The sequence below is a fragment of the Ahaetulla prasina genome, chromosome 3, assembly GCF_028640845.1.
Source record: "Ahaetulla prasina isolate Xishuangbanna chromosome 3, ASM2864084v1, whole genome shotgun sequence".
Taxonomy (NCBI): Eukaryota; Metazoa; Chordata; class Lepidosauria; order Squamata; family Colubridae; genus Ahaetulla; species Ahaetulla prasina.
In genome coordinates, this window is record NC_080541.1 from 106,033,274 (window position 1) to 106,057,172 (window position 23,899).

The window sequence follows — 23,899 nt, forward strand, 5'->3', positions numbered from 1 at the left end:
GAAGTTCGCAGATGACACAACAGTGATTGGTCTCATTCGAGACAATGACGAATCCGCATATAGACGAGAGGTCGAACGACTAGCCTTGTGGTGCAACCAAAACAATCTGGAACTGAACACACTCAAAACCGTAGAAATGGTGGTAGACTTTAGGAAAAACCCTTCCATACTTCCACCTCTCACAATACTTGACAACACAGTATCAACAGTAGAAACCTTCAAATTTCTGGGTTCTATCATATCGCAAGATCTCAAATGGACAGCTAACATCAAAAACATCATTAAAAAAGGACAACAAAGAATGTTCTTTCTGCGCCAACTCAGTAAGCTCAAACTGCCCAAGGAGCTGCTGATCCAATTCTACAGAGGAATTATTGAGTCTGTCATTTGCACCTCTATAACTGTCTGGTGCGGTTCTGCAACCCAACAAGAAAGACACAGACTTCAGAGGATAATTAGAACTGCAGAAAAATAATTGCTACCAACTTGCCTTCCATTGAGGACCTGTATACTGCATGAATCAAGAAGAGGGCCGTGAAAATATTTGCAGATCCCTCGCATCCTGGACCTAAACTGTTTCAGAACGACACTTATAGAGCACTGCACACCAGAACAACTAGACACAAGAACAGTTTTTTCCCGAAGGCCATCACTCTGCTAAACAAATAATTCCCTCAACACTGTCAGACTATTTACTGAATCTGCACTACTATTAATCGTTTCATAGTTCCCATCACCAATCTCTTTCCACTTATGACTGTATGACTATAACTTGTTGCTGGCAATCCTTATGATTTATATTGATATATTGATCATCAATTGTGTTGTAAATGTTGTACCTTGATGAACGTATCTTTTCTTTTATGTACACTGAGAGCATATGCACCAAGACAAATTCCTTGTGTGTCCAATCACACTTGGCCAATAAAATTCTATTCTATTCTATTCTATTCTATTCATAGGCTTTTGGCTGGTCAAAATGATGTTGCCAAGATTGTATTCTTATATTTACAACGCAATGCAATTATTGTAACTGTTGCACAATTATTGTGAACTGTCAAGAGTTTCGATGTAGAGACTCAATCAATCAATCCCTTTAGTGATTTCCTACATGGGAAAGTATTTGTAGTTTTGGGAGGGATGATCTTTTACATCTTTATTTTCACAAATGTATATACTTCTTTCCAACTTTCACATCCACAGATGATCTTCCTCATTATTCTCCTTCTAATATGACTAGATTTTTAAAAATTCATTGACAATGAATAAAACAAAGCAGTCTTATCATATATGGAATAAATTAACCATGAGCAATTTGTCAGCAAACTAATTACAGTATAAGCTGTACTTACTCATCTGGAAGGATGGGATATTCATTCAAGGTGAGATTTCCCTGTATTCCATGACACAGTTCAGGGGGTATATCTACTGGCTATTGAGGAGTAAAAAAATCCTGATTAACTTAACCAAAATAGCTCTAATGACAATTATGTAGTTGAGACATACTTCATTTCATACAACTAAGAAATATAACAAGACATACCTCTTTTTCATTAGACTTATACTGTTCAAGAATGAAGTCATGAAGCTGATGATGTTTCCCAACAAAAAGGATATCACCACCAAGACTATTTCTTCTGTCTAGAAAAGGAAATAAAGTAATAATACTTACTTCATTATGAAATGTCTAAAAAGAGTAGACAGTGGGAATCCTTTGCAAGGACTTCTGATTTTACATAGGAGTTATTGAATTGTACACCACTTTTTCAAAGAAAAATTTATATTACTTTTATTCAGGAGAAACTTAACATCTCTTTCCTGTAGTCTCCATCCCTTGTGACTACTTGTCAATCTGAATAACAGTTTATGTAATAAAGATACTTGGATGCTCGTCAGAATTCCTAAAGAACAGGTCCATGTTCTGCTGTTTTTCTTCATTGTTTAAGTATTTGACATGAAGAGCTATAGAAGGGTACTATTACATTCTGCAATTTTGCATACAGATTTTATTATTATTTGCCACTGAAGGGTGAATATAAATAGTTTGCATGTCACAGAAAACTGACAAAATTGCATTTTTATGTTGAAATGGTGTCAGGCAGAAAGAATCAGGACCATACATTAAGTTCCAGTTAAGATTTATTGCTCAAGCCAATTCAGAAGAATCTAGTCAAATAATAGTCAGCACTAAATTGGTGCTGGATAAGTCAATGGAATTCAAAGGGGGCTGGACTTGGAATGCTTGTGGATATCTAACAATTCTAGGCTGAGTCCTCTCGACTCTGCCTCTTCTTCTCTTACAATTTGTAGAATTATTGTATTGAATAACTCAGTTCCCCATAGCATTTCAGTTGAATATTTGATGTAAATGTGATCAAAATGTGATTCAAAATTATGCTAACAAAAAGAATATTCAACTTAAAAGGTAATGTGGGTGGGTGATGAGATATTTTTGTACTATAAATAATTAGAAGGACCAAGATTGGAATAGTATAAGATGGCACATATATTTACTGTCTAATTACTTGAGAATGAAACAGAAATTAATGTCTTTTATTTATATATAAATATCACTATATGCACCAAAGACAAATTCCTTGTGTGTCCAATCACACTTGGCCAATAAAGAATTCTATTCTGTCCTGTCCTATCTTATCTAATCACACTTGGCCAATAAAGAATCCTATCCTATCCTATCCTATCCTGTCCTGTCCTGTCCTGTCCTGTCCTGTCCTATCCAATCCAATCACACTTCGCCGATAAAGAATTCAATTCAATTCAATTCAATTCAATTCAATTCAATTCACTACCAAAATGTTCTATCTAAAACCATTTTACAATCCTGCAATTCTTACTTTCTTCAGAAGTGAGGTTGGGATACACCTGTGCCAAAGCAGCTCTTAGACGGCGTTCATCAACAAAAGGCAACAGAGCAACCCCTAGGAAAATAAGCAATTGGAACTTACATTTATCTCTAACAATATCAAGGAGAAAGTTTTAAAAGATATTTGGGCAAACCAAATTATAACACTGGATTTCAAGAAGAGATAATTAAGTATATATTTAGCTCTTCCATCAAAATCATGGACTTAAAAAATTTAACTTAAGATCATTGACTTTCCCTGAAGGTGGGGAAAGAAGGAAAAGAAAATACATGCACTTACCCACTTTTGTTAATTTTACACTTAGTGTATATCCATCATTTACCTTCCCAGAAATGTTAGAATAATTTTCAATAAAGTTTTTTTAAGAGCCGTGGTAGCACTGTAGTTAGAATGCAGTACTGCAAGCTAACTCAACTGCTCATTCCAGGAATTCGATTCTGAGCGGCTCAAGGTTGACTCAGCCTTCCATCCTCCGAGGTGGGTAAAAGGAGGAGCCAGATTGTTGGGGGCAATTTGCTGACTCTATAAACCGCTTAGAGACGGCTGCAAAGCAGTCTGAAGATGTATATAAGTCTAAGTGCTATTAATGGGACTAAACCGGCATTTATCTCTGAAACAGATTTTTTTTGAAATTTTAGTCTTATGTGAATAGTCTATAGAGCTAAAGAAAAAAGTAACATACAATCTAAGCAAATTTAACAAATGTTCAGTACCATCTGGAGCCATCTTAAACCACATTTCACTACAAAGAACAAACCTCTTGAGTTTGGATTATGGTCATGACTGAAGTTAAGAAGTTGAAATACACATAATCAATACGTGTTGATTATAATAAGTGCAAAAAGACAACTTCCAGTTGTACCTATTACAAATACCAAATCTCTAAACATCCTAATAAAAATACAAAGAAATTGCAAAAGCAAGAAATTTATTTTAGAGTGACATTTAATAGGTTAATTTATCAGCGGAAGAGCCCTACAGCCAAGCATATTTCCTGGCTTTCTCCAGAGGAAAAATGGGTTGAGGAGAGGCAAAATGCAACTAAGGAAGAGGACAGCTGTGCAAGTAGAGTCCTCTTGCATGATCCTGGGCAGAACATATAAAATACAGCACTTCACACTGATTTTTCTATTATAAAAACTATTCAAAAAGCTTATTATTAAGTATCTAAAATGTTACTTTATTTTAGTCACAGCAATAAATTCCATCTAGATATGCTGAAATTACTATGTATCACAACTCATTCAATCTTTATTGGTTTATTATTTTTTACAAATCCATTAAGGAAAACAGCACATAGAAATCAGTTTAGCAACTGCTAGCAAATCTATAAATGGAACGTCTTTCCTGTTTTCTTAAAATTATTCCCAAGACTAACCATACAAATATTGACCTCATGATGAAATAGTTACCTTGCCAAGCATATTTTTTCCCATTCAGATCAATAGCGAAGTCCTCAGGATAGAAGTCAATTATACTTGAATCCTGTTTTAATAACATTAATAACATTGTATTATTACAATGATTTAGAAATCTGCAGTGTTGGATGAAGGCACTATTATTTTTTGAAATGTAATTCAAAGAGCATTTTGTTTAAAGAAAGGAGTTTACAAACTATTCTAAAGCAATAATTTAAATTTTAAAAATACATTTTCAAGGTGTAAAATTTACACTTTTTAACTAAGCCCTGAATCTGAGTCATTAAACTAAGTGCAAAAGCTATGCAATCAGCAAACTTTTGCTTCCTATGTTCCACTCCCTCTTCCTCCTCCCAAATTCCCAGGCTGCTTCATATAAAATAAAATAAACCTTTTAAGTGCTGGATAATTTGGGCACACAAGTGTACATTAGAACTCACAAAGGTAGCAGCTATTGAACATATCTATAAGAGCATGCTAATAGCAGGGGTAAGGCTGGTTTTTGTTTCTCGGCAGGAAAATGCTGAGAAACTCAGAGCTTGATCCAAAGAGAGCTCGACTTTCAATTCCTCTTATCCATGCAAAGCAAGAGGGAGGGGCATGATCAAGGAGAGAACATGCCCATTGGCTAGTTACTCCTCTTTCACTTTCATTCTATTTTAGCCTAATCATCCCTTCAACCATAAGCCAGAGATTGAAAAATCATGCATCTCTTTTCCCCTTACAGTCAAAACAGAATCTCTTTTTCCAACAAGGAACTGGTACAGAAACTATTAAAATTCAAAAGTTCAGGCATGAACATTAATGTAATTAAAGTTCATTTTTATATCCTTCTCTCTGTTTTCTATCCAATGTTCCAACAAAATTCCCATTACACAAGCAAAGTTTTTTTTCCTTGTTCATCCCTTGTTTTAATTACTATAGATTTCATAAACAAAGTTCTTGTTTAAAAATTTAAATATTTAAAAAGTGGAGATAAAAGTGGTGATATTTCCTTTCTTCCCTCAGCTAGGGATTGCTTCATTGTGTGCTGTGGTCAAATAGAAGCACGAAAAGACAACAGTTAATTAGCTACCAGTAAACCCTGAAACCCCTTCATGGATAACTGCCTTGTCGTGGCGAAGGGGCTTGCATAACTCAATGAAGCTATGAGTTATGCCGTGCAGGGACACCCAAGATGGACAGGTCTTAGCAGGGAGTTCTGACAAAATGTGATCCACTGGAGAAGGAAATGGCAACCCACTCCAGTATCTTTGCCATGAAAACCCCATGGACAGTACAAAAAGGAAAAAAGATATGACACCAGAAGATGAGCCCATCAGGTCAGAAGGTGTCCAATATGCTACTGGGGAAGAGCAGAGGGCTAGTACTAGTAGTGCCAGAAAGAATGAAGTGACTGGGCCAAAGCCAAAAGGACACTCAGCTGTGGATGTATCTGGTGGTGAAAGGAAAGTCCGATGCTGTAAAGATGTTTTCTCCATAGGAACCTGGAATGTAAGATCCATGAATCAAGGTAAGCTGGACACGGTCAAACGAGATGGTAAGACTGAACATCGACATCTTAGGAATCAGTGAACTAAAATGGACAGGAATGGGTAAATTTAATTCAGATGACCATCAGGTATACTACTGCGGGCAAGAATCCCTCAGAAGAAATGGAGTAGCCTTCATAAAGCAATAGAAGAGTAGGAAAAGCAATACTGGGATACAATCCCGAAAATGACAGAATGATCTCAGTCCGAATCCAAGGCAAACCATTCAATATCACAGTAATCCAAGTCTATGCCCAACCACTGGTGCTGAAGAGGATGAAATTGACTGGTTCTATGAAGCTCTACAGCACTTGATAGAATTAACACCAAAAAATGATGTCCTTATCATCATGGGGGATTGGAATGCTAAAGTAGGAAGCCAAAAGATGAACAGGCAAGTATGGCCTTGGAGTACAAAATGAAGCAGGGCACAGACTGATAGAATTCTGTCAAGATAATGCGATGGTCATAGCAAACACTCTTTTCCAACAACCCAAGAGACGACTCTATACATGGACATCACCAGATGGTCAACACAGAAATCAGATTGACTATGTGCTCTGCAGCCAAAGATGGAGAAGCTCTATACAGTCAGTAAAAACAAGACCAGGAGCTGACTGTAGTTCAGATCATGAGTTTCTCCTTGCAAAATTTAGGTTTAAATTGAAGAAAGTAGGAAAAAGCCCCAGGCCACTCAGGTACGAACTATATCCCTGATGAATATACTGTAGAGGTGACAAATAGATTTAAGGAATTAAATCTGATAGACAGAGTGCCTGAAGAACTATGGACGGAGGTTTGCAACATTGTAAAAGAGGTAGCAACTAAAACCATCCCAAAGAAAAAGAAAGGCAAGAAAGGAAAATGGTTGTCTGAGGAAGCTTTGCAAATAGCTGAGGAAAGAATGGAAGCAAAAGGTAAGGGAGAAAGAGAAAGATACACCCAGTTGAATGCAGAATTCCACAGAATAGCTAGAAGAGATAAGAATACATTCTTAAATGAACAGTGCAAAGAAATATAAGAAAACAATAGAATAGGGAGGACCAGAGATCTCTTCCAGAAAATCAGAGATATGAAGGGAAACGTTTCATGCAAAGATGGGCATGATAAAGGACCAAAGTGATAGGGACATAACAGAGGCAGAAGAGATTAAGAAGAGGTGGCAAAATTACACAGAAGAACTATACAAGAACGAGCTTAAAGTCCCTGATAACCATGATGGGGTGGTCACTGACCTTGAACCAGACATCCTAGAATGTGAAGTCAAATGGGCCTTAGGAAATCTGAGCAACAACAAAGCTAGTGGAGAAGACAGTATTCCAGCTGAGCTATTCAAAATCTTAAAAGACAATGCAGTAAAAGTGCTACACTCAATTTGTCAGCAAATTTGGAAAATTCAGCAGTGGCCACAGGATTGGAAAAGGTCAGTTTATATTCCAATTCCAAAGAAAGGCAATGCCAAAGAACGTTCAAACTATCGCACCATTGTACTCATTTCACATGCTAGTAAGGTTATGCTTAAAATCCTACAAGCTAGGCTCCAGCAGTATGTGGATCGAGAACTACCAGAAGTACAGGCAGGATTTCATAGAGGCAGAGGACCTAGAGATCAAATTGCCAACATACACTGGATCATGGAGAAAGCTAGGGAGTTCGAGAAAAAATCTACTTCTTCATTGACTATGATAAAGCCTTTGATTGTGTGGATCACAACAAATTGTGGCAAGTTCTTAAAGAGATGGGTGTGCCAGACCATCTCATTTGTCTCTTGAGAAACCTGTATGCGGGTCAAGAAGCAACAGTGAGAACTGGACATGGAACCACTGATTGGTTCAAAATTGGGAAAGGAGTCCGGCAAGGCTGTATACTATCACCCTGCCTATTTAACATATATGCATAGCACATCATGAGCAAGGCGGGGCTGGATGAATCAAAAATTGGAATTAAGATTGCCGGGAAAAATATCAACAACCTCAGATATGCAGATGATACCACCTAATGACAGAAAGCGAAGAGGAACTAAAAAGCCTCTTGATGTGGGTGAAGGAGGAGAGTGCAAAAGTTCGCTTGAAACTCACATTAAGAAAACTAAGATCATGGCATCTGGCCCTCTCAATTCCTGGCAGATAGATGGGGAAGAAATGGAGGTAGTGACAGATTTTATTTTCCTGGGCTCCAAGATCACCGCAGATGGGGATTGCAGCCAAGAAATCAAGATGCTGGCTCCTGGGGAGGAAAGCTATGGCAAATCTAGATAGTGTACTAAAAAGCAGAGACATCACTCTGCCAACATAAGTGTGTATAGTTAAGGCTATGGTTTTCCCAGTTGCAATGTATGGCTGTGAAAGTTGGACCATAAGAAAGGCTGAGTGCCAAAGAATTGAGGCCTTTGAACTATGGTGCTAGAGAAGACTTCTACGAGTCCCTTGGACTGCAAGGTGAACAAACAAGTCAGTCCTAGAGGAGATCAACCTTGACTGCTCTTTAGAAGGCCAGATCCTGAAGATGAAACTGAAATACTTTGGCCACCTAATGAGAAAGAAGGACTCACTGGAGAAGAGCCTAATGCTGGGAAAGATTGAGGGCAAAAGAAGAAGGGGACAACAGAGAATGAGGTGACTGGATGGAGTCAGTGAAGCAGTAGACGTGAGCTTAAACGGACTCCAGAGGATGGCAGAGAATAGGAAGGCCTGGAGGAATATTGTCCATGGGGTCGCGATGGGTCGGACACGACTTCACAACTAAAACAACAACAAACCCTGAAAAGTTAAATGAAAGGCTATGGCAATCTTTTCTCTGTCATGCTCATTTTGCTTATGAACAAAATTTAGTGCAAAAATGTATTTTCAAGGGTGATTAAATAGAAATAAAATCAAAATATCATTATAAGAATAAATCCATATAGTTTAAAAGAGTAGTCAAGTCAGAAATCCATTTATTTCATTGGATAGTGGAGAAATAAATTAATTACTACATACAGTACTTTAAATGTGGCAGCCATTTTGTGAATATCTAAACCACAAGTGCTAATTTATATTGAAACACATTTTATACTGATTTTCCCTCACACTTTTTCAGAACTCTAAAGGTCATTATCATTCCTTTGTGGGCATAATTTCACAGTTGGAATCTAATATAAATCAAATTAGATTTGGAATGAGCTGAAACATTTAAGCCCACACAAGTTCTACGGTATAACAGACAGTTAAATAAATAATATCTGCTTCTCAGACAACTAGTGAAGTAGTTGAGACAATATTAACATGAATATTCAAACAAAGACCCTTTAATTTTCTTACTGGATCAGTCATAAGTTTCCGCCATGTTGGTGGGAGGAAATTACCGCTGGCAGCTGGGAAGACACCCATCAGTTGTTCCAGAGGTCTGAACTGTAAAAAGAAAGGTAGATAGTAGTAACTGTTTAAATTTTTAAATCTTTAGCTACTAAGATGAATTATAAATAGAAGTAATAAAACTTACTGGGTTGGTTCCTTTCTCAAAATCTGAGACCATATCTGCAATACCTTCAAAATCTGAAGCAAATGGTGCATAATGGAAAGGATAATACCATTTCCAGGAAGCGCATCCCTAGTTTGGAAAATAAAAAGAAGAATTTAAATCAAAGAAGATTCAGGAATCTTCTCTCTGCATTTAACTATTAAATAATGGCAAACCTTAATTATTTTAGTTGAATTATCACAGAAGAAGGCGTAAGCAATCAAATAATACATTTTTAAAAAATAATGTTGAAACACTGAGCTACTGATATTAAAATGCACCTATAAAGTGATAACTGTAATAAGTCTAAAAATATGTATGCTCAAAAATAAGCTCTTATCAACATAGCAAATGGGTAAAATTACACTTAGCATTTTCAAACAATTAACATATATATGGATAGTTCTGTTATACTAAAATGTAAATGTTGTTTATCCTATATTTATACAACATAATTAAAAAACTAGTAAGAATTATTTTGGCAATTTGTCTAGGTTGGGTGTTGGCAACCCGCGGCTCCAGAGCCACATGTGGCTCTTTTGTCCCTTTGCTGTGGTTCCCTTTTGGGTGATCCCACCACTAGCTGGTCCCGCCCCTCGTTGTCCCCTCCGTCATTCCTCACATGGCCTGAGAAGGGGTGGAAAGCAGGTCATGCATCTCCTTAAGCGAACAAGGTACGTGCAGCGCCAACAAGGGTCAGAAGAAGCGCCCATGAGACCCAGCAAGAGATGAGGAGAGAGAGAGAGCCTGCTTGCAAATTCAGCCGAGCGCGGCTCCAAACATTTGGCTCGTGCATCCCTCCTGACTCCGTCCCACCTGCCATGAGCCTGCCTTCCCTCCTGGAGCAGGTGGGATCGGGCATCTGCCGGCCTCTGCCCACTTCTCGGCCTCTGCCCACTTCTCGCTGCCGCCGTCTCCCCCCCCCACCCGCCTGGGAGGTGCTGCAGAGCAACCTCGTCAGCTGGTGGGAAACGTAGTGGTGCTGGGAGATGGAGCCTTCCCAGGGCTAAGCAAGGGGACCCCCCTGGTGCTCTCTGCAAGGCGTAGCAGCCGGAGCCCCTTGGTGGCACCTCTGTCTACATGCATATAGAGGTCATCCATCGCGGCGGTGGGGAACCTGCACATCCTGCCTGCTCCATATTGCCGCCTCCCAGCCGGAGCGCCACATTTATTTGTTTTCTGGCCACCTCCGAGGAGGGAGCTGCTTTCGGGTTGCCCAGGCCCCTGCCATGGGGGGACAGAGCGAGAAGGAAGGGGGGTGTTTACTCGACAGAATCTGGGTTGAAGTTGCCTTATTTTGCATGGATCTCCAACGCTCGGCTTTGCCTGCCAGCCTCCACTCCCCCTCCACAGCCCAAGTGGTTGGATTCACACGACACTTGAAGCTGGACAGGAGAGCACAAATAGATAGAGAGATAGATAGACAGGAGAGAGGGGGAGAGAGAGAGAGAGAAAGAGACAGAGACAGAGAGAAAGTAATGGAGGGAGGGGGAGAGAGAGAGAGAGAGAGAAGAGAGAAAAAAAGACACACTGAGAGATAACAATTTCCCACATAAAAGAACACACCTGGAGCCACAAAACCTGGGTAGGCGTGGCTGGGGGGTGTCATGTGACTGGGTGGGAGTGAGTGAAGTTAAATTGGCCACGCCCACCCAGGTTTTATGGCTCCCGGTGTTTTCTGCGGGAAATATGTCCAAATGGCTATTTGAATGTTTAAGATTGCAGACCCCTGGTCTAGGCTGATATTCAAAATTTCTTAAGACCGCCTCTATTACAGTCTCCCTCTTGGGAGACAATTTTAGTTACAGATGAATTAACAGAACCCTTTTGTTTCTGCACTCGTTAATGTTTTCTTTCAGATCTTTTTTCCCCCATTGGAACAGACACACATATTATTGGGTATCTTGTTGTATCTGGCCATATGGCTAAATAAACAATTTGATTTGCTGCATAAATCAATTTATTAAGATGCTGATCTAAAGCTGTGGTTGAACTGGCATTACATGTTTGCAATGGAAATCTCAAGATATAAAGACAAAGAAGTATGTTTCCCTCAAGTGAAGTTTCATTCCTACCAACTCCACGTATTTGTTTTTGACCACCATAAGGAAGTTGTTTGTCATTGCCAAGTAGGTGGAAATTTGATGATAGAAAATCCTCTGTAATGACGTATTGGGGGAATAAATATAAAATTCCAAAGGTCAGTACCTGATAATAGTATCGGAGAACCCAGCAAAGCCCTTCCACATAAGACTGTACAACTTTACGGCGAAACTTCTTATCGTTGATGTCAACATCAAATTTGTTCTTGTAATAGCGCTGTTTCCAGCCAGCTTCCCATAACCTTCATAAAAACAATAGTGAATCTACATAATGTGCAATTCGGTTTATCAAATGGTTTCAACAAAAAAAGGAGAAGAGGCTTTACTAACAGTGGTGTGGTTTAAATTATGCTCCCATGTAATTGTATCAGACAACTGTAGCCCTTGGATTATTACAGCAGTTGGGACCAGAATTTCTATTGTCAAAAGATGCAGCAGTAAAGTGAGATGTCATGTGATTATATCACTTTGTGATGGCAATCCTGGCAGTCCCCATTTGCCATAACTCGGGACTTCCCAAGTCATTAAGCAGGAAGAAGTGGGAGTCCCAGACAAGAAGTGGGGGGGTGGGAGTTGAGGGGAGGCTGTAGGGAGGCTGCTAGGGAAATGGAGAGACCACAGGGGGTGGGGGTATTGTGGCTATACACACACTACAGAGTATAAGGGGTGTGGGGTAGCTATTGAGTATGAGATCTTTCATTAACATTTGTAGTGGGGCTTTGCAGGAGAAAAAGTGGTGGGAGAAACTGATGGGAGCTACCTGCAACCTTCCCTGTTAACCTTCCCATTGACTTTGCTTGTGGGAAGCTGGCAGAGAAGGTTGAAAATAATAATTGGGCAACTGCAGGGCACTGTAGCCTTAACACCCAAATCATGATCATGTGACCAAAGGGGTGATGCGATGACTGGAACTTCAAGGACTGGTTGTAAATACTACTTGTTCATCACCATGGTAACTTTGAACAGGTGCTAAACTAGTGATCATAATTCAAGGACCTGTAAATTACTATTTAAATTACTACTTACCAGTTTTCCCTAAACTATGACTCAAACTCATCCATAATATTAAGATTGGTGTATCAATCTCTATACTGCAGCAGCTCATATCCCATAAAAGATACCCTGACAGATAGACCAGATAGAAATAGATTCTACAGAAGACTAAAAACTATTTTTATTTAGATTGGCCATAGTAAACATAATATTACAAGCCTGATTTACTTCTCCTCCTCCCTCTTTTATATTCATGTGATTTAGGGGATATTTATCTGTGACATGTTTGTAATCCTACCATACCGTTTGGACTTAAGCAATGTTTCCCTTTTTGTTGTCTAGAAATGTATCTATCCTTATCCATCAACATCATCCTCTTTACTCTCCACAAATTCAGACTGCTTTTTAGTTTGTTTTGTTTTAATACGCTTGGCATGTAGGAAATAACAGGCAAAGTTAAAGTTATGGAGTTTTCTTAATAAGAACCAGTCTTTTAGTCCTAATTGGTAGTCACTTTCCCAGATCTTAAGTTTAGTATCTTGAAAACTGATCCCAAGAATCTTTTAAATGGAAGTACTGAGAACTTCTTTCTAAATGCAAGAAGCCTGGAATATACATAATATATTCTTCACTAGCAGACAATAACCCCTCACTACACTAAATCATCTGATTATAGAACTTTAAGAGTTAAACCATTCCATTTTTGCTAGTAGAATGAGATTCTGTTCACAGAGACTGAGCTGAATATTGAACCTCTAGCCAATCTGGTGTTTAGTCTCAAAGGGAGTAGCAGCTTTTAGGAAGAAAACCAGCATGCATACTAATGGAAACACTTAAATTTAACAGCCACAGCCTACACATCTCACTGGAATTTACCGAGTATCCCAACTCTCCACATTAATTATTGGTGGATAAAAAGATCATGGAAAAGCATTAGAAGGTGTGGCAGATGCAAGGTAAATAGTATTAATGAGACATTCTCCCTTTTGACAACGCACTAACAAAGTATGAAATGTGGCACCTGACATTATCTTCAGGCTCCGGTTCACTGTCACTGTCCTCTATTTTTCGCTTAATTCCTCCTACTGGGGATGGCGTACCATCAGATGTGAAGCTTGAATTAGGAGAAACTGAAGGAGTCTGGGGATATAGTTAGCGTGCAGAGAATTAGTGGAAAGGTCTCATTACACTTACAAAAATTAAAATTAATGACTTTGCAAAAAAACTCAGAAAAATATATGCATCTACTTTACTTAACTATAGATATAGGAATTCAAAAGAACAATGTAGAAACTAGTTCCATGCTACCAAGGGGGTCTGAAATATACTCAGACAGCAACATTTCATGACAAGTAATAAACCATTTTTAAATTGACGAACTTTCAAAAGTGGATTCTGATATAACAATAGATCCTGATACTCAAAACAAAAGGAAAATCATCCTATTAATTATTCTATTCTCCCCACATACCCATCTTTTTTAGTAGACATATCGATGTATTTTCTTTGTTCTTTTTCCTTGTTTATTTTATTGTTCTATTATTTTACTTTCACCTTGTTTAAACTTTTCATTTTTTTGTTTTTATAGTTGTCAGCTGCCTAGAGTAGCCCCATGGCGAGATAGGCAACAAATAAATTTAATAATGAACTCATCATTGTTTTAGTATATATTAAAAGTACCGTATATACTCGAATATAAGCCGATCCGAGTATAAGCCGAGGTCCCCAATTTTACCCCAAAAACTGGGGTAAACTGGGGACTCGAGTATAAGCCGAGGGTGGGAAATGAGGCACCTACCGGTCGGCGAAACCTCCTCCTCGGCCGAGAAGGCTGGCGGCCCCCGCCCGCCCTCTCACTGCACCGCAGGGCTTCCCGCTAGCAAAAGCCCGCCAAGTTCGCTACCGGCCGGTATAATGTGAAAAAGGAAAAAAAAAACTCAGAAAATATATGCTAGGATCTAAGATAAATCAAGGTGTGTGTGTGTGTGTGTGTGTGTACATCAAATAGAACAAAAGTTTCTAAAGTGCATTCAATTAAAATCTTAACTCTGCTTCTTAATGAAGATAATTGGATACAACCCAATTTAAGAATTCACAGTTCACATATTTAACAGACAATATGTTATCCATAAAATCCTTCCTTCTGCACCAATTCATTTTGTACAAGTAGTTGTTAAATGGACTGCATCATTCTTTTACTCATTATTTTGAGCTGTGGACATTAGAGGCAAAGTCAGGGATTAAATTTCTATTCTTTCAAAGCTTTTTCATTATCCGGAAAGATTAACTGCTAACATTAAAGCATTTAGGCAAAAAGTAGGGTTTTTTCTAATCAATTATTAACTTTTTTCAGACTGAAGGGATCCAGAGAGAGTATATGACTTCTAATCTCACTAGTCTGACTCTGGATTGAACCCATGGTTGCAACAAAGTGAGGATATGATGGAGTCAAAGTAGCAAAGGAATGGTGAATGTATATAAGTTTGGGCTGTATAGAAACTGAGCCATCATTAAATCATTTTCCATTTGCTACCTTAACTATATTTATTTAAAAAACAATCACTTACAGTGTTTTGTCTGTCCTGCATTCTCATTTCATAGGCTGTGTGCCTTGGATTACTAATTGGTTGATGGCTTGACCTGTTTCCTCTTCCTAAAGGTTGTGGGGTGTATTGTCCACCAAGCATAGTATGTTGTTCCCTCTGAAATGAGCAGAATATAAACATAAACGCTGAGCATCAGCTATGAAAGCAAACACTACATACAGGTATGAATAGCTATGTTTATATTACACAGAATATTAATATATCCTGTGTAATACAGGATATTTCCAAATGAATATGCAATACTTAAACATCCATACTGGCATATTCTATTTGGCTCATTAATAGAGTAACCACAAGCTTATGGCACTGACTGAAATAGAAGTGTCTCTCGGCCAGTAGAGAGTGTTTGGCTAGAGTTGAGAAAAATATATGCTAGGATCTAAGATAAATCAAGGTGTGTGTGTACATCAAATAGAACAAAAGTTTCTAAAGTGCATTCAATTAAAATCTTAACTCTGCTTCTTAATGAAGATAATTGGATACAACCCAATTTAAGAATTCACAGTTCACATATTTAACAGACAATATGTTATCCATAAAATCCTTCCTTCTATTCTTTCATAGGCTGTGTGCCTTGGATTACTAATTGGTTGATGGCTTGACCTGTTTCCTCTTCCTAAAGGTTGTGGGGTGTATTGTCCACCAAGCATAGTATGTTGTTCCCTCTGAAATGAGCAGAATATAAACATAAACGCTGAGCATCAGCTATGAAAGCAAACACTACATACAGGTATGAATAGCTATGTTTATATTACACAGAATATTAATATATCCTGTGTAATACAGGATATTTCCAAATGAATATGCAATACTTAAACATCCATACTGGCATATTCTATTTGGCTCATTAATAGAGTAACCACAAGCTTATGGCACTGACTGAAATAGAAGTGTCTCTCGGCCAGTAGAGAGTGTTTGGCTAGAGTTGAGAAAAATATGTTCATGAAATAATTTATCTTAAACTTATTATAAAATTACAACTTCAAATCTATTAAGGAAAACTGAGTGCATTACTTCAGTTTAAAACTATGGTCAAAATATAATGATGTCTTATTTTTATTTGGGATCTTTACAGAACACATATCAATTAATATGCTCAAATAGTTAATATATAGCAGTAAAATAAAAAATAATTAGTATGATCATTAATAGAATAATATCCTGGTGATTCTTGAAAAGAAAACTTCAGACAGTTATCAGAACAACAGTAAAATTATGTTACATTACAATTAGCTTGGCAGTTCCAAATTTAAGAAATACAAATACAATTTTATGTATTTAATTAATTAACAGCATCAGTCAAAGAATGTTTTGAATACATGTATGCTTAATCTTGAAGAATTATTAGTGCCAATGATGACTATGGTGGCTGGAGTAGATAAAAGGGCAACAGTTGTAAACAAATGATTCAATAATTATGAGACATTTTGCATCAATCATAAAAGCTATCTCCTGAATTAAGCTGCCCTTTATTCAATGGTATACAGTACATGAGAAAGTGGTAGAATTGAGATAGAAGTGTCAACGTAATGGAGAGATAACAGAAATTCTCAATTATTTTCAAGCAGTAAGCAATTTAAAATTATTATCAAAGGGCAGCAAAGATTTGGAAAAAGATGCAATTTTGCAGAAAAGGAATGTGAATTCTATCAAATCAATCTGACTGTAAGTTTATCCATAATTTTATATGGGAAAATATAAAATTTAGTCCAATGCAAATTCTGAGAAAATATACAGAGCGTGTGTTTTTGTGCCCGATTTAATTTAGGATCTAAGGACCATATATTGAATATGTTTGTGTATCAAATAATATTTTAGATTAACAATGCAAGCTTAATAGTTCAAGTTAAAAAAGATCATATTTCTTGACAACATCCTTGAATATATGTGTGTATGTTCTTTAGAGTCTGAATTTATTCTCTGTGGCTGATATTAAAGAACTGTTCAGCCAATATGCACATGCTCAGGAAATTAGTGAATTTTGTGTTTCTGTCATAGTTGCACCCCATGCTGTATGCCTTAGAAAATACCTAGTAGTTTGCAGTCCAAATTTGAGAATTAGGATTCAATAAAAAAGGGTAAAAATTTTGTGGAATGAATATAAGCACTGGGGTATTTGCAGCAGCTCTTTGCATTTCAGCCTTGAAAAATTGCTACAACGTTCTATTTGTATTCCTAATATAACTTTAAGACATTTCCTTTTTCCATTCCAAAGTAGCTGCTACTAAATAGTTCCATTGTTTTAAATAAAGACGTTATAAATAAATAGGAATAGATTTATATTTACCTTCATTCTTTTTCTTTTTTCTTTTTGCCTTCTTTTGAAATTTTCCTGTGTGCCCCATAAAATATGGAAAGTGTACATTAACATTTATTAGGAAACTAAAACAATCAAATATATATAGTTCATTTTTGCTAAAAAATCATTTTGCAGATTCCTTTTCCTGCTTCAAAGTAAGTTTATCTTCTAAACTAAATTGGAATCCTATTAAACTACGCAATCCTATTAAAGTACATATACATAAAATGTCAATTGCCTAATTCACAGATTTTAAAAAGTGGGTCATATTCAGATCTAAGTTCTCTGGATGTAGTAAACAAACTATGCATATATGTTTGGTATATTATATCAGCCAGAGGTTTTAGAAATGAGCAAAAATGTCCACCAATTGCAGTCACGTGGTCACGAGACATTGCAACTGGCTGTAAATAAGACCTGGTTGACATGTACCCAATTGCAAACACATGATCAAGTATAGTTGTACACCATGTTTTCCTAAGATGTTGTAACTTTGAAGCATTGTTAAATGAACAGTCATAAATCAAGAACTATTTGTAGTGTAGAATGGAAAAACCATATGTATTCATTTTTTTAAAATGTTAAAGAAAAACACACCAAAACAGAGTTTCATAATAGCTCTTTCACCTCATCATCTTTCCGCTTCTTAAAAATGTTATCTTCAACTTCTCCAACAGCCAACATTATCATCTGTACTCTCTCCAAATTGACATAACCATTTTCAGTAAGATAACCCTGTAAATTGTAGAATACAATTGTAAGTAACCTTTCTTTTTCTTGTTACATGAAGTGTTTGGAGGAATCACTTACCCCAGTTTTGTGCACAACATTTTTATATATGTTCACCAGGCGATCAATTGCTCCTTCCCTGCAAGACAAGAATAAAACCATTTTACCCATTTCTTGGATGGTCTCACTGTAAGGGTTATATTCAAATTGTTATCCTAGTGATGGTATGACATCTACTGGCAGAACAAATTCTTTCTCCCTCCTCCAAGCCACAATTTCTAAATCTACTGTGTAGGATTGGGAGGTTTTGGAAACAGATTTGGGGCACATAGAGTGAGGAAAGCAAAGAAAAATTCTACTGCATATGAAGATATATGCTTGTACAACACTAAATTTAGCACAGTTTAAACCAGTATTTAACTATTAATATGTGAATTTACTATTGACTGCCATTCCCTACTTCTATAATATTTACTGAATCTAGAAAAGATAGGAACATGGAAAATATTTAATTTATGCATGAGGCTCTTTAAATCCCCTATGTACAAGACAAAAAGCCAACAAGCCTGTACAAATAACTAAAGAGCATGCTACTAATTTAAGGAAATGAACCAAGATTCATAAGAAGTAGTGAGCACAGTCTCAAAAAAGCTAGAGATATCATGTACCATAATTAAGCAAAGCAAAATAGCAAGATATTTGAAACTCATGCTTTTCAAAGCCTTATAAAGTTCATTGGATTTGGAGCAGCAATTCTATTATCAGCTAGATCCAAATGAGTGAACTGAAACCCAAGGGTGCTTTGGACTTGTGTTTCTCAAACAGCACTCTCCATTACACAAGAACTTGCAAATCTAAAAAGCAAGAATCATTAATAATGCCCTTTGTTTCTTTTAAGTACAATAATCAATACCTAACAACATTTAAGTGTTTCTAGATATAAAGTTGTTTCTCTTACCTGATCTCTAATGAGGGTAAATGAGGGAGAAAATCATTTCCCACAAAGAAACACATGAAAACCCAGTCATCGATGCTTCTTTCAACATCAAAAGTGAAAGGCAAGCTGGCCATTGTTAGCTCTCTTTCCAAATACTAGAATTTTTTTAAAGAGAGTGAGAGACACACAAAAATGAAGCATTTTCTCAAGCATTAACAGAAATCAAATGTCAGATGTCTAGTAGGGATATTGTGAATGTGCATCTGAGAACATAGGAAATGTCTTTTCCTTTCCACCAAGCAAGCGCAGTCCATCTCTTAATCAGAAGGCTAGAAGCACAATCATGTTTCCCATCAGCCTGAATCTTTATAGGTCTTCACTAGCAAATATTTACTACAAATCTATTTCTGATGTTCTGAATTCCACTCCAATAATCTCACATATTTAGTATGTCCCCATTTCCCAACTCTTTCTTTTAGTAGCGTAGGGCTTACTTATTTTTGCACCTATCCTTTCAGGCTTCATTTGCACTAAAACACTGTCCAGCCAGCATTTGTTTTCAACATGTGACCTAAAAAAGGCTATATAAAGAATCCCAAGCAGCATTTCCATCCTACAAAAATGTCCATTCTAGACATTTCTTTTTTCACTATGGTATGTACCTTTACAGACAAGACAAGACTTGGGAGAGAACATATTTCTCTTTCAAGGTTCAGGTAATCCACAACTTATGACATTAATTCAGTGAATGTTTGAAGTTGTGGTGATATTGAACAAAGGGATGTATGACTGTTCCCCAAATTTATGGCTGATGCGGTGCCTCCCTAGTCTGAAGTCACCTGGTTAAAACTCTGGTGCTTGGCCAGCCATCCACTCTTATCAATGCAGCAATGCTTCCGCTCCCCATCTCTCCCTCATCTCTGCTTTCTCTCCTGCAGCTCCCCTCACCCTAGCTGACCTTCACCATCTTTTTGTTTTCTTCCCACGGTCATACGCAACAATTTCCTCAGGAGACCTGGGAAAGAAGGCCTCATGTGGGAAGGAGCCATCTCTCAAAGGGCCATGGTGGGCAGGTCAGCAGTGGAAGAAGAAAGGCAAAGGCCAGCTGAGGCAATGAAGCACAAGACTACAAGAGTCCTGGAGTGTAGGGTGGCAAAGGCAATTGGAGCTAGTTCTGGGCTTGGGTGTCTGGGGCTTCCTGGGGTGCTGTGGCTTCTGGCCACTTTTGGGACTTCCCAGATGCTACAATTTTGCATTGTCCTGTTGGGCCAGGATGCTGTAGCTGAGGCTTCCAGGGACAACTGTGGCTTTGCACTGTGGTTCTGGGGCTTTCTGTGACCCTAGAGCCACGGCACTCCAAGAGGTCTCTGAGTTACGTTGTGAAAAACAGCACCAGAGCTGTGCAGTTCTGGGGCTCCTGGCTATCCCACAAGACAGGATACAGGGTGATCAAAAGAGATGGTGGGGAGATAGGCAAGCAAAGGAAGGAGGCATTCCCTTACTTTCCTGAGGCTTGGGGCTGGGACAGACCAAGCCCAGAATGGATTGGATTGGGATAGTTCTTCAGCTGATGTCCCTTGGCATTTGCTTAACAATGGCAATGGAGAGTGCCAGTGCCAAGCAATGTAATTATATGACATTGCACTTTACAACCGCATCATTTAGCAGCAAAAACTCTGGTCCAATTTGGGGTTGTAAGTTGAGGGCAACCTGTAAAGAATCAGAATGAGGAAGATGCAGGAGCTAGCAAATGGAAGACTTAAGGGAGCCAAAGCCAATGCACAGACAGCAGCAGGACTGATCTAAGAGATATAAAAGGGCTACTGTGAAAGAGGATTAAAGGTAAATTAACAGTGACAGAACTGGATTTATTGGCTGAAAGGTTGCATGATTTTTTCTTCATTTATTTTAGATATAAAATAAGTATAATTGAAAATTTTACTGTCACAACCCCAACATTATAAGCTTAAATATTTTATACAGTAGTGATATCTCTCTCTTTATCGCTCTCTGTCTGTCTGTTTCTCTCTCTCTCTCTCTCTCTCTCACACACACACACACACACAAGCTTTTTTTACCCTGCTGGCACAATATCTTAAACAGAACTAGTTTGCTGTAGTGTTTCAGATATCCGGCTAGAAACTGTAAGACTATGAGTTCTAGTCCTGCCTTAAACACAAAGCTGTCTGGATGACTTTGAGCCTCTCTCGCAGGCTTGGAAGAAGGCAATAGCAAACCACTTCCAAAATCTTTCCAAGAAAATTGCAGGGATTTGTTCAGTCACTAGAAGTTAAAAACTGACTCAAAGGTGCACACACATACACATGGTATCTCAAGTGCGGAGGGTTATTATACTGTCTCTTGTTCACTCAGAGGATCATGTGTTTCTTTAACAATTACATTGTATGAACAAATAATGTAACAGTTGCTTCTGTTTTTTCCTTTTCTGTTCCTTACTCTGATCAGCTGTCAAATGCTTCCCTTCTCATACCTCTCTCAAGTTCTCTCAGCTTCCCACCAACCGTCCTTACAAGGAAGTGTTCAGTTAACCTTTCCCTTCAGTAGAATTCAAGTAATTGGTCATTTCCTTGTGACACAGGAGCATCTTGCCTTATAGGCACCTTTAGATGCTTAGTGGGGAAAATGCTGACAATGAACAAAAACAAGAAGGCCAAGACATCTGGCTTCTCTTAGCTGACTGTCAGAATTAAATTCTTGGCTACCATGGCAACCCTGTTTGCTGACTGCTACATAACATCTCTGTGCATGTTTACTTAGAAGTATCTCAGTGTGTGCGATGGATCTCGAGACCCATTGTACAGCCTTGCTGTCTTTGTTCAAAATATATCCTAATATTACTTACTTCTCTTAAAACACATAAGCGAATAAATATAAATTCTTGTTCCATACCAGGAGGACAATCTGCAAACTGATCGTGCTGCAAAGATGAAAAATGACATACCATTTACACAAAGATTCATTTTAAAATAGTTTGTATTCACAGTATTGCCCTAAAGTAAACCTAATAAAAATTCCTTTAAATTAACTAGCATTTAGGAAATGAGTTTTGGACTGTGGTTTCCATTATAAATTTAAGTGAAATCTTTTTTTAATAGTACAAAGTTTATTTAAAAAAATCCCTTCTCTGTTCAACAAAACTTATTCTTAAAGTAAATGTGTTTAGGAATACAAGTAGTCCTCAACTTAAAAGCACAATTGGGACTAGAATTTCTGTTGCTAAGCAGGACGGTTAAGTGAGCCATGCCAGATTTTACAACCTTTTTTGTCATGGTTAATCACTGCAGCTGTTAAGTGAATTACATGGTTATTAAGTGAATGCAGCTCCCCTCCCTTAATTTACTTTGCTTGTCAGAAGCCCGCTGGGAAGGTCGCAAATCACAATTACATGACCCTGGGACACTGCAACCATCATAAATACATGCTGGTTGTCAAGTGCCCAAAGTTTGATTACGTGACTGTGGAGATGCTGTGATGGTTAAGTATGAGGATCAATTATCAGTCCCTTTTTTTCAGCGCCACTATAATTTCGAACTCTGGCCAAACAAATGGTTGTAAGTTGAGGGCTACTGGTACACAGCTAGTGTTCTAACACTGATCCACCCTTTATTAATTCTGGTCTTACCATACTTATAGTCCTTCCTCATGATCCATCAATCTAAGATAAATTCTCTTTTTAGTAGGTTTACTTCAGAGCAATACTATATTCAAACAGAAAATAAATAATGGCTTAGCATTAATTATGGCTTGCTGATAGCAACAATCACAGCCTGTTTTCCCTCATCTTTTCTGCTTATTCATAGGCATCATCCCAACTACCCAGTAGTACAAAAAACAGGATACTTTATCATATAATCCGGTCTACCTATCTTGGTTGGCTTTAGAAACAGCATGGAAGTTTTTTGGAACGGTCCACATAGTCATACAGGTACACTTCCCTTGTTCATTAAACATGTCTGATTAGGAGCTTCCTAATTATGTTGCTTTATTTTTGCCTGATATCAGAAATAGCAATTGCAAAATTAATAAATTTAACTGTGGTTATTGCTGCACTGTTTTGTAGTTACCTATTATATTAGAGACTGATTAAAAAACAAAATTCTTAATCCTAATTTTCTAGAGTACAGTATAAATTCCTTGAACACAGCTGATTTTCTATCACTGGAAACTGGCCTAACGATCAGGGGCTCTGGGAAGTTTTTAACTAATAATTGCCACAGCCTGAAAAAGTTTGAAAAGTTCTGCTCTAGTGACTAGATAAACCAACTGGGATGCCAAGATCAGTTATAATAGTTCTCTGGTGGCAGATGTCTGTTAGCTTAATATTTTAATGTGTTAAGCCAGAGGTGTCAAACTCAATTTCATTGAGGTCTGCATCAGGGTTGTGTTTGACTTCAGAGGGTCAGGGTGTATGTGTGTGTGGCCAGGGGTGGCCGGGGTGGTGTGGTGTGGCCATGGTGGGCGTTTGACACAGGCTCAAGATGCATTTTCCCACTTCTCTTCTTTCTTTCCACAGTTCTTTACTATATCATTTTCCTATCTCTTTTATCAGATATTACTGGCAAACATTTATTCTTGACACTCCACTAAACTATTTATTTCTAAATTTACACCCGGTTGTTTAATAGTAAATTGCTTTTCCAGGCAGAAAAGCTATTTATACTATTGTATTTTTATTATTCAACTAATAATAAAAATACAATGACATAAATAACATGATAATACAAGATCTAACATCAGAGATAAATTTCCAGGATAGTAAATAGTCAATGATAGATTGTTGATTGTAGATTAAATGGACCTACAGTATGTAAAATTTGGCATTAAACTGTAGTATTATCATAGGATGTTGCTTGTTTTCTATCCAGATCACGCACTTACT

At 37.7% G+C, this 23,899-nt stretch overlaps 1 protein-coding gene across 1 annotated transcript in view; it reads right to left on the reverse strand.

Annotated features, from left to right (window-relative positions):
* The window catches only part of XRN2 (5'-3' exoribonuclease 2), an 84,617-nt gene that overhangs the window by 37,052 nt on the left and 23,666 nt on the right, over positions 1–23,899 (reverse strand). Inside the window, exons 10-23 of the mRNA XM_058175329.1 lie at positions 21,863–21,937; positions 19,021–19,154; positions 18,144–18,201; positions 17,961–18,068; positions 17,322–17,366; positions 14,996–15,130; positions 13,450–13,568; positions 11,542–11,677; positions 9,316–9,423; positions 9,135–9,224; positions 4,298–4,370; positions 2,856–2,939; positions 1,544–1,641; positions 1,353–1,432 (exon numbers count right to left, since the gene is read on the reverse strand). Of these exons, the coding sequence (XP_058031312.1) occupies positions 1,353–1,432; positions 1,544–1,641; positions 2,856–2,939; positions 4,298–4,370; positions 9,135–9,224; positions 9,316–9,423; positions 11,542–11,677; positions 13,450–13,568; positions 14,996–15,130; positions 17,322–17,366; positions 17,961–18,068; positions 18,144–18,201; positions 19,021–19,154; positions 21,863–21,937 (1,343 nt within the window). The remainder of the gene's footprint in view (positions 1–1,352; positions 1,433–1,543; positions 1,642–2,855; positions 2,940–4,297; positions 4,371–9,134; positions 9,225–9,315; positions 9,424–11,541; positions 11,678–13,449; positions 13,569–14,995; positions 15,131–17,321; positions 17,367–17,960; positions 18,069–18,143; positions 18,202–19,020; positions 19,155–21,862; positions 21,938–23,899) is intronic.